Here is a 9989-nt window from a genome sequence, read left to right as displayed (position 1 = left end):
TGACATCGGATCTGCACCCCTGCAGGTGGTGCAACTTGGTGTGTGTGTGTGTGCCTGCAGTGCTGTGACAGAGAGCCTCAGAAAAAGAGAGGAGGGGGTGTGTTTGTGCCCAACGTTGCTGCTCAGTCTGTGTGAGCCTAATGAGCCTCACGACGGATTGTTTATCCAGGAAATGTCCTGGTGCTCCCGATGGCCAGTCCGCCACTGTCCTCGATGACACAAAATGTGGTTCCCTTCCTTTCACAACTAAAGGGTTGCCCTATAACATTTACTGAAATGTTCAAGGGTCAAGGTTTCACTTTCCAAAGCATAAACACTAATAATATGGTTTAACTAAAAAAAGCCCTGTGCTGGTTCAAAACGCAGTTTCTTTGGGTATGTAACACATATTAGGCTACCCTAATGTGACGTGCGTTTGTGTAATCTTACTTTCTGAGCTGTTTTTGTTTGTGTAAAGAGTAGTTCGAGAAGAAAATACACAGAAGCGTCAAGTTAATTTTAGTCATTATATCCGGCATAATTTCACTTTACAGTTCTTTTTATTTTCCAGTGAAGAGGAACATATATCAAATTTTTGATGCATAATTTTATAATATTTGCCCTCAAACTGTGAAATGAAAAAATATACTGTGGTCATTGTCACTTTTTTTCCCCAACTTCCCTTTTCTTAAGTTCACCACAGGAAACACACCCAAGAATTTCACATCAGTGTTACATTCTAATACATTTGACAAAGCACCTCAAAGCTCTATAACCTCTTCTGGGTCCCTCTCACAGTGAGTATTTTCTTTATGCAGTAAATTGCAGAATACAGCCTGTGTAGGATGTAGGCTACAGATGTGATAGCTACTGCTGTAAAACTGAATTCACTCTAAGATTTCAGGATTATGTCAGTTAACCTCAGTCTTTCTTGGATCAGATGAAGCTGCCGGGCCTCATTAATCTTTGTCTCATAGTGATCCTGGCCTCTCTCTCAAAAGGTGGGTGACATATTGAGTTGATGTGTTTGTTTTAAATTTTATCTTATACTTTTAAAGTATGAACTTTAATAAATATATTTCTGGTTTGGTTTTGAACACAGGTCAAAAGTGGAGCATTAATGTCCCCAGACACATTAATGCAACAGTGGGCTCACATGTGACCATACCATGTACTTTTACCCATCCGTACGCAGGCAACACACCAAATGTTCAAGTTTACTGGAAAACGCTTTCTGAGAAATTTAAATATAAAACCAATGACAAGGACGATTTTGCATTCATTTTTCACACAAATGAAACATTTGTGATTGAGAAGTACAGAGGAAAGACCATGCTCATCGGGGATAAAGACAAAGGAAACTGCTCCCTCAAGATCAAAGACATCAGATTTAATGAACCACGCATCTATGTGAGAGTTGTCGCAAATAATACACGATTCAGTTTCAAAAGGGAATTTACCAACATTACTGTGCCTGGTAAGAATTTAAGTAAAACATTTTAATCATACATGCTTGAGTAAAGTAAAATTAAATGAATACCTTGCATTTCTCCCACATTACCAGGGGGTATGCAGGACAATTCTTTACCTATAACAGGTAAAACCTTCACTTTCTATTATCATTTTTACTTTTATATATTTGTTTCTGTATTCCTCAATTTGCTTACAAGCTGTGTATGAGCTCTCAATAAAGAAAGTACCCCAGGGTAGAATGGAACTATAAAAATATAAACTATAATATTTTTTATTTTTATTTTTTAGATATCACATTTACCACTGAAGTAACCACAAGTAAGTTGTACTTTTATACAGCTTATTTCTCAGGACAGTTTCAGAATAATATTAAGTATTTCAAAATCTGTAATACAGTTTAGGTCGCTGCTCACAGAAGTTGTTAATTTCTTTACAGTTGAGATGACCAAGATGACCTCAACACCATCAACACAAATGTATACGGCCATTTTTGTACCAGTTGCTGCACTTCTGATCATTATTTTTGTTGGTGGAATTATCTTTTGCATAAAACACAAAAGGTAACATCACTATAATGGGCTTAATTGTAAATTAAGTGCGGGGCACAGATTCTTGTGTTTTTCTTACGTAAACAATGTGCACACATTTTAAAGTGCCCTTTCACTCAGATATGTGATTTTTTTATTGTTACTTTACTTGAATGTTTGAGCTTCACTGTGCAGAATGATGTATTTGCAGAGTACAATTTTGTGATATCACAACTAAAATAAAGAATATATGTAATTTGCATTTGATTCGCAATAACTTCCAGTAACACACCTCATGGCAATAACCTATTTTCACAGGTCAAAATCTTTTACCAGGGAGGACTCTGGATATTATGCAAATTTTAGAAGAACATCATCAGACCAAGCCAAAAGGTTTGTTTCATGATACAATGGTTAAATTGGAAAATGTATATTATATCACCTCTGTGTATAAGTATGAGCAATACAAAAAGTGTAATAAAGTTAAAATTTTAATACTTTAATAGTATAGTATAGTATAGTATAGTATAGTATATATAATAATAAAGTTTAAAACACATGAAGATTGAGAATGGACAGTTTTGACTTTATAGAGGAAAAACTATCAAATGTATCTGACTTGCTGACTTATGACACCTCTCTTTTGTCTTTTCAGAGAAGGATCTTACAAAAAAGAAGATAAGAAACTTCCTGAACCAAAGGCCATTGATGAACCTGTCTACATAAACATGGAGGTAAAATACCTCGACTCAGTTGGGTTTTAATATCCTAAGAAGCTGGTAATAAGACATAATTCTAATAAAACAAAATCTAGAGAAATAATTCAAATTATATAATAGACATATTAGAAATTCTAAATTTGCCCTATGGTGTTTTCTTGAAAAAGTTATGGTTATCATTCAATGTTGCTTTCTGCACAATCATTAACTACCCTTTTGAAAAGCGTCTCTTTACTGCAGTGGTTTGGCTAAAAAGCAAAAAGTGGAACATCTGGTCACCCTACATGCACCTGAGACAGACAAAACAGGGACCCACTTATATAAAAACTGCTCAATAGCACTACTAGAGGTCTGAAACTCCACAGGATACCTTTAATGTAATCCAACTTCTGTCTTTGCAGGCCCCTCCAGATCAGATGGATCAAAGTATGGATCACACAGAAGGTGTATATGCAAATGTGGATTATTTAAAATAATAGAAAAGGTACATTTCAAGGCCTATCTATTTGGACTTAAGCTTCATCTTAAATTCTATTTCTGTATTCTGCATTGTTTTATGCACATGTTCATGTCTACCAAATGTGTAAACATGTGTCATGGTGTGTGCAAAAATAAAGTACGCATGTAAGATTTGAAAAATTATAAACCTACCCTTTAAAGCCTGTCTGATACTGTAGAAATTACATATATATTGGACAATTTCACCCCTTACAATTTACATGATAGGGATGATAGTAAACCTATTACATATATCACACTTTTGAGACTATTGCCTTACCTAGGATGATTACTTTTCATGGTTGTTTTTATTGTTTACATGTTGCAGTACAATAAGGAATGAGGCTCAAATCTGCTAGTGTGTAATATTACCACTAAGTGACACAGGAAATGTGGGATAATGGCTTAAGCATTTCGCACATCAGTTTTGCAAGCTGTTCTTAACATCTCATGACTGGAGCTTTGTTTTCTGCAGAATGCATTCATGTTATCTTCTCAAAAGACAGGACGTAGGGGTCATGGCCTGTATATCTACACTTGACACATTTTGAGTTTAGTGAAATAAATAATTCCAGTCTTTCTCAATATGTTTGCCAATTCACTTCCTGTGTAATTTGTGCCAGAGCTGAAACTTCTGTTTTCTCTTCTTATGCAGTGACAGTTTAGGGACTGTACCAAAAAAAAGGGTTAAAAATGAAAGTCATTGTTTGCCTTCAGTGATCTATGCTCCTCTTCCACTGCACTACATCTGTGTGTATAAAAATGACCTAAACATATATTAGCCAACTGTCTAAATGCCTGTGCTAAATAAAGTGGAAGTAAGTAAAGATGATGCTGCCACTGTTTTCTGCTTTTACTTTGGTGAGCAACAGGCCCTTTGCATTTCAGACTCATACTGAATTATGACTCTTCAGACTACACAAAGAAAATACAAGAATTGGAAAGTGTAAGTTATTGTGTTACTATGACTGAATGTGGTGGGCTTTGTTAAATGTTCTACTGAAAACTTTACTTTTTCACGCTGAATCTAGCTGGTGGTCAATGGCAAATTGTGAAAGAAAACTCACCACAAGCAAGACTTATACAAATTTCACTCTCGCACATTTCTAAGTTATTAATTATTAATGACTCATCAATGACGAGTCTTCTTTTAACAAGAACTAGTTTTGCATTTACAGCGTCACCTCATAGTCTTGTCATAAGAAACTTCACCATTATGGAGAAAAACTAAATGAATACACTACGTCAGTGGAAACAGGCTTTGGAAGCTAATTTGCACCAAACAAAGGAGGCTGACAAGATTTTGAGGAGGAATGTGACTTTCTCGACCTTGGTGGTATCAGTGTCCTGCATATTGGGCACTGGTTTATCAACAGTAGCTCAGAGACTGTTGTCTTCCCAGGTTTTGTCTCTCAGATTTTTTTAGTGTAAAGTTAGTTTTTACTGCATGCCTATTCTGTAATTCTGTTCTCTTATGTGCCAAACTAAACTAAACAAAGGATTTGTCCATACTTTAAAATAATATATACAGTTAATAATCTTATAATATATTAGTTCCATGTTGTAGTGTTTGCATCCCTGTCTCCTCGAAATTACCATTCACCTGAATGTTACCTGCAACAGGGTAGCAGCGGAATGCCACAACCGCAGGCAACACCAGGCTAATGGTAACAACGGATATCGTCGGTAGACGACAGGCCGATACCCACACTTACCAGGAAGGACGATAGGATGAGCTGTTGCATAGCAGGACAGGTCGTCATACGGAGGGGTAACTCAGTCCAAAGGATACATGCTGAGAGTCTTGCATGGAAGGCTAAGAACATCAATGGCAGTGATGTGTGAACCGAGAGGCTTAATATTTATTTGGTCTTTGATGATACATCGATGAGTTGAGCACCACCGATGATGTGCACATGTAGATACAGCAAGTTGGCATCGAGGTGGGAGTGGCGCAAAGGTAGACGGTGAAGCATAGGGTTAAGGAGAGTGTGTAAATTCTGGCAGACGCATGAAAATGATTTGATGACGAAAACCTTCACCCTCACCCCCTCAATAGAGACGGCATCCTGACGTCCCTTGGAATACAAAAATATAATTAAAAATCCAAAGAGAGTTTTGGTTTGAGAGGGTGGGAGGGTCTCGAGAGGAGGTAAAACATCCCTCACAAGAGAGTGCACGTCCTCTCCTCCATCAGCTGGGTGGGTGGAGCGGGTTCTGGAGGAAGGAATGAAAATATTAACTGGCAGCAGACGAGCAAACAATAGGTTTGGTGATAACAACTATAGCTCGCTATGTATATTCATCTGTCTATTCATTAGACTTTATTATGAATCATACCTATATATATACAGGCTCTAAATCCTAATTACTATAGATCAGTCTCTATAATAGTCGTAACACAACATCTGTTAAGATGACGACTTCGTATTTGTGAACCTATCACCTCATTGACTTAATTGACTTTGCATAATTAATCTAATGGTATACTACATATACTTAGAGCACTACACAACTCAATACATTTGTATTATTGTACTGTTCCACAATGTAGATGAGGATGCTAAAGAAGGCTACACTGTAACATGTCCAGTTACCAAATGATACTAAGGTATAAGGCAGCAGAGTACCTTAATGACGTCACTGCTGATAGAACTTGTCCTAGCTCACACCACACTAAAGTAGCAACGATGAACCAAAAGAATGAAGTTCCTCGTCCCGCTCGCACAATGATCCAGCAAAGAGCCAACACTTCTTTACTCTACATCCTGACTAGATTAACCACAAAGTACTTTATACTAAGTTAACTATCAACTAGGTTAATAGTTACGCTAAATAATAACGCACGACCTCACAACTACATACTTAATATTATTAAATTGCTCAACAGTCTGCGCTTATGCAACAGTTGAGCAGGCTGAGTCAACCCAAACAAAAATTCTTTAATTGTCTTGTACTACTGATATCTGATGTATACCTAATAGAGCGCTGAGTCGGCTTACTAGCACCGTCCTAGTTCATGATTCCAACTGAGCGATGGGCCTTTGCTGCATGGCGTCCCATCCGTCGTCTTCCCCTCTTAGACCATAACCCATCTTAAGCTTTGCCTGTCCATACTAAAAGGCATACAAAAGCACAGAAATAAAGAAATAAATTCCTCATCACTGCCAATAAATTGAAAAATGCTAGTCACAACTTGTAAAATAAGATGGTGAAAAGGTTCATCAGACTGTACATTAGAACATAACAAATCAGACTATACATAATGTCTTATTAAATCTCAGAACAATCAGCTCAGCTATTGACATGACTCTTGAGTGAAAGAGTACAAAGAAGATCCAACATCAAATGATCTAGTAAAAACAACACTAGTAGCGTATTATGATAAATTGTAAGTTCAGACAACAGAAAAGCCCCCATGAATGACTGCAGGTTGAGCCAACCAAAGATCAAGTTCCTGATAACGAAGGAGCACACCAGTATAGCAGAGCTGACAGCCCAGCCGATGAATGCTGCCTACCTAACCTGCCTGCCTGCAATTATTGCACCATTGGGAGCAGGAGGTATATATTCCCGGTGGATAGTGCAAAGTGTTCAATATTACTAGCTCTTTCTCAGGGCCCTAAATTAAACGTCCATATCTGCCATAGTTCGGAGGAAAGATACAATGGAGAGGAACATGAAAAACCTTCAGGCAGAAAAAAAATGTGTAGCCTCATCTATCCAAATCAGTTCTAGCAAACTAAAAAAGGAGTTTTTAGTTGTTCACTCGCAGTTTAAAAGTAAAGTTATCACCACCATGATAGTTTGGTCAAATTGTGGGAAAAGCCCTGAGGTGTTTTGAAATGTGTCATTTAACTGACAGAAGATCAAAGAGGAAGCTGGTCAACTATCCATAGCTGATAAAAAACGTGTACCTAAAAGTGTAGAAGTGGACATGTCCACACATTTCAAACCACAACCCCAAATTACTCTCCTATGACCTTAAACAGCCATACATTGTAAAAAACAGTAATCACCTTGGAGAAATATCATATTCTCATTAACATGTCTCAAACATCCCTGAAGCCTCACATTAGTGCCCAACACTAGTCAGCCACAGTGTGTAATGTTGCAGAAATAAATAAAGTTTAAGCTAAGCAGCCTAAAGTTGTCGGTGTAAATCTTTTATTAGATCTAACAAGTTGTTATATTAATCACATTTGTATCAATGAAACACCCTTCTGTATAACCTTATACTTCCATAATCTTCATGACATTTTTTAGATGTATCAATAGTTCAGTGCTTGAAACGACAGTGACTGTAAAACGCAAAAATGATATGAGCCCAGTGTCTGTTGGTACTGTTTAACCATGGCACCTCCCATGAAGGCATCTGTAGGTATAAATTGGCCTTTTTCCTAAGAGTAACAAAGACACAACAATTCTAATTTCATGTAATTACCCACTAATGAATCCTGTATACTTATGACAGTAGGAATAAATAGTTCAATGCCCAAGCTATTTTATCAGTATATAAAGAGATTATTATTACTTTAATAATCAGATTAATCTTATAGACTGTTCTTTATGATGTCAAAGTGGTAATAATAAATAAAATATTCTGTTAATCTTGTTTTGTGACACTTAAATGAGCCAAGTAAGGCAGTTTAGTGCATCCCGTAAGCAGTATGAGCTAAAGATTAGCTAACTCCCCTGATTCAGCCTTTCCCCTTCAAAACTGCGAAGAAAAAACCACGTGAAGCCAGAAACCGCAAACAATGTGAGGCCGCCCATATCTAGAGCCAGCTGTTCTGTGCTACTGTTAAGACATGCAGCCTCAATGAAAAGGCACCTGAGCATTAAACAAAAACATTTAAAAAACCAAATTAGCACTTAGTGGCGGGGACAGATGACCTAAATTATAATGAGCGCAAACTGTATTAGATCATTACACACTAATCATACCTGAGAATCATATTCATATTCAAGATCATAAGGTAGTCCAAGATTTGTAATGTTTAAACTGGCTCAATCTTAAGTAATCTCCCGTCAAGAATGTTGAGGGTAACTGATCCATGAAAGTAACACTGATTAGAAGAGTAATTTCTACTGATTGTTTTCATAATTCAATCAGCCCTGTAGTCATATACTTGTAGCAAATGTAGCAGACAATTAAACTTTTCAATGTTTTCAAACCAATTAACAGACCTGAAAGGTGGATGATTGTTGGCCATGCTCCATGGCTCACATCAGAATCGTGGAGCTTGTCGGCCTCCTTCTTGGTCCTCCTATCACTGCCACGTTGGCAGTTCAAAGGCTGTTCACCAGTCAGCAGGTAGAGGGTTAGAAGATTCAGGGTTGACGTGGTTTCCCCACCGTCCAAGTTATTCAGGCTTTCTTTGATTGGAGCGTGATAGTTCCGGTGCGACTCCAGGTGATTGAGGGGAATAGATGGGTCACGCTTGAAGACACAGAGCAGGTGCAGTTTGCTCTTATGTTATCATCACATTCACAACAAAAGATGGAGCGGCCGGTGACTCTCTCTGCCAGAGTTGAAACATGTATCTACCAACATGACTCCACAATACAAAATGAAATTATCATCTTTACTCGCCTAAAAAATGATTTATATATTTCTATTCAAATACTCATCCAAAAAATCCAATTGAGCACTCTTGGTGCTGTGTAGGAGAATCTTTTCCGTATGCGTGCCATTTCGATCCTGATACGTAGATAAGGCCGACATCATGCCTGCCCTCCACGCCATCCACAACATGGTGCAATTGCGGGATTTCAGTTTTCCCCCAAAAACTGGGGTTCTTTTTTGGTAGCTCCAGAGCCCCAGTTTCCTTTGGGGAGATTGTTCGAGACAATCTTCTTCCCTGTCACCCAAATCCCTTTCCCACCCATTTTCAGGATCTTAATTTGAGTTGGGTTTGGGTAATGTAGTTGCAGGGGAATAACCCACAGCAGGAGCCCTGGCAGGGCAGGAATCCTTGTAAGGCTATAAGTTGCTCCCCATTTGGCCACTAGAGGACTTGCACATCCTGGATCCCGTAAAACCCAATAAAAATGAACATTGATTTATCCCTTGAGTGTAAATGAAGAGAAGTTCTTTGTTGCAACAGCAAATTTTTAATTTGAGACTCACCCAATGTAACAGCCAGAAAGAAAAAAGACCAAAACTTCAGCTCCAATCCACTTTGATGAGAATAATGTATTTTTGTTTGTATATTTCTGCACACCCTTATACAAATAATTCACAGCCTCTGAAATTATGCCTTCACGTTACAGAGCTTGTGAGTATTTTGTACCATGTCTTTGGGTGTCCATATTTATTGAGTCGTAAGCTTCATCCTTTAAAGTGTCAAGTGTACAAAATCTGAGCTCAATAGTGTGAGTGGTATTGTTTATTTAAGATACAGCAGAAAGCCAGGACAAAAAAGTACATGTTGTTGCGAATTAGTGATACTTTCTTGTTGACGTGTCGCTTTGTTTAACATGTTACTTCTGTTACGTTTTTTCATGAACAAATAAAAGAAACAAAGAAATATCAGCAGAACAATTGAGTTCCGTACTGCACCAGTTATGGCTCACCCACAGATGATAAAACAATGAAATTATACAAAAAAAAGATGAGTCAGGAAGTGTTATGAGGTCAAAGACTTTTAAACCCTGAAAGCCCTTCCAATAAAAGTAGTAGTAGTTTTGAATGTATTCAGTGCCCCCCTGTTTTTTGTCTGCTGGTAACTTCCTAAACCTACCTACAAATTTACTTCTATTAAGTCTCAACAACTAACCCCTGTGATTT

The 9989-nt window shown here is 37.6% G+C and overlaps 2 protein-coding genes across 2 annotated transcripts in view; one reads left to right on the top strand and one right to left on the bottom strand.

Moving 5' to 3' along the window:
* The window catches only part of LOC118335796 (chymotrypsin-like protease CTRL-1), a gene marked incomplete in the record, with an annotated part of 151345 nt that overhangs the window by 15945 nt on the left and 125411 nt on the right, over positions 1-9989 (bottom strand).
* LOC118335793 lies at positions 681-4148 on the top strand. Its single transcript, XM_035672229.1, has 9 exons — positions 681-776; positions 920-980; positions 1082-1456; positions 1544-1576; positions 1741-1770; positions 1889-2012; positions 2298-2372; positions 2635-2713; positions 3100-4148. Exons 2-9 carry the CDS (start codon positions 920-922, stop codon positions 3172-3174), a joined length of 852 nt encoding a protein of 283 aa, XP_035528122.1. The 5' UTR covers positions 681-776; the 3' UTR covers positions 3175-4148.

The sequence above is a fragment of the Morone saxatilis genome, unplaced genomic scaffold (genome assembly GCF_004916995.1).
Source record: "Morone saxatilis isolate NCDOM2014 unplaced genomic scaffold, NCSU_SB_2.0 Contig24, whole genome shotgun sequence".
Classification (NCBI taxonomy): domain Eukaryota; kingdom Metazoa; phylum Chordata; class Actinopteri; family Moronidae; genus Morone; species Morone saxatilis.
Note: the sequence above shows the minus strand (reverse complement) of the source record. Positions and strands in the feature narration are given on the sequence as shown.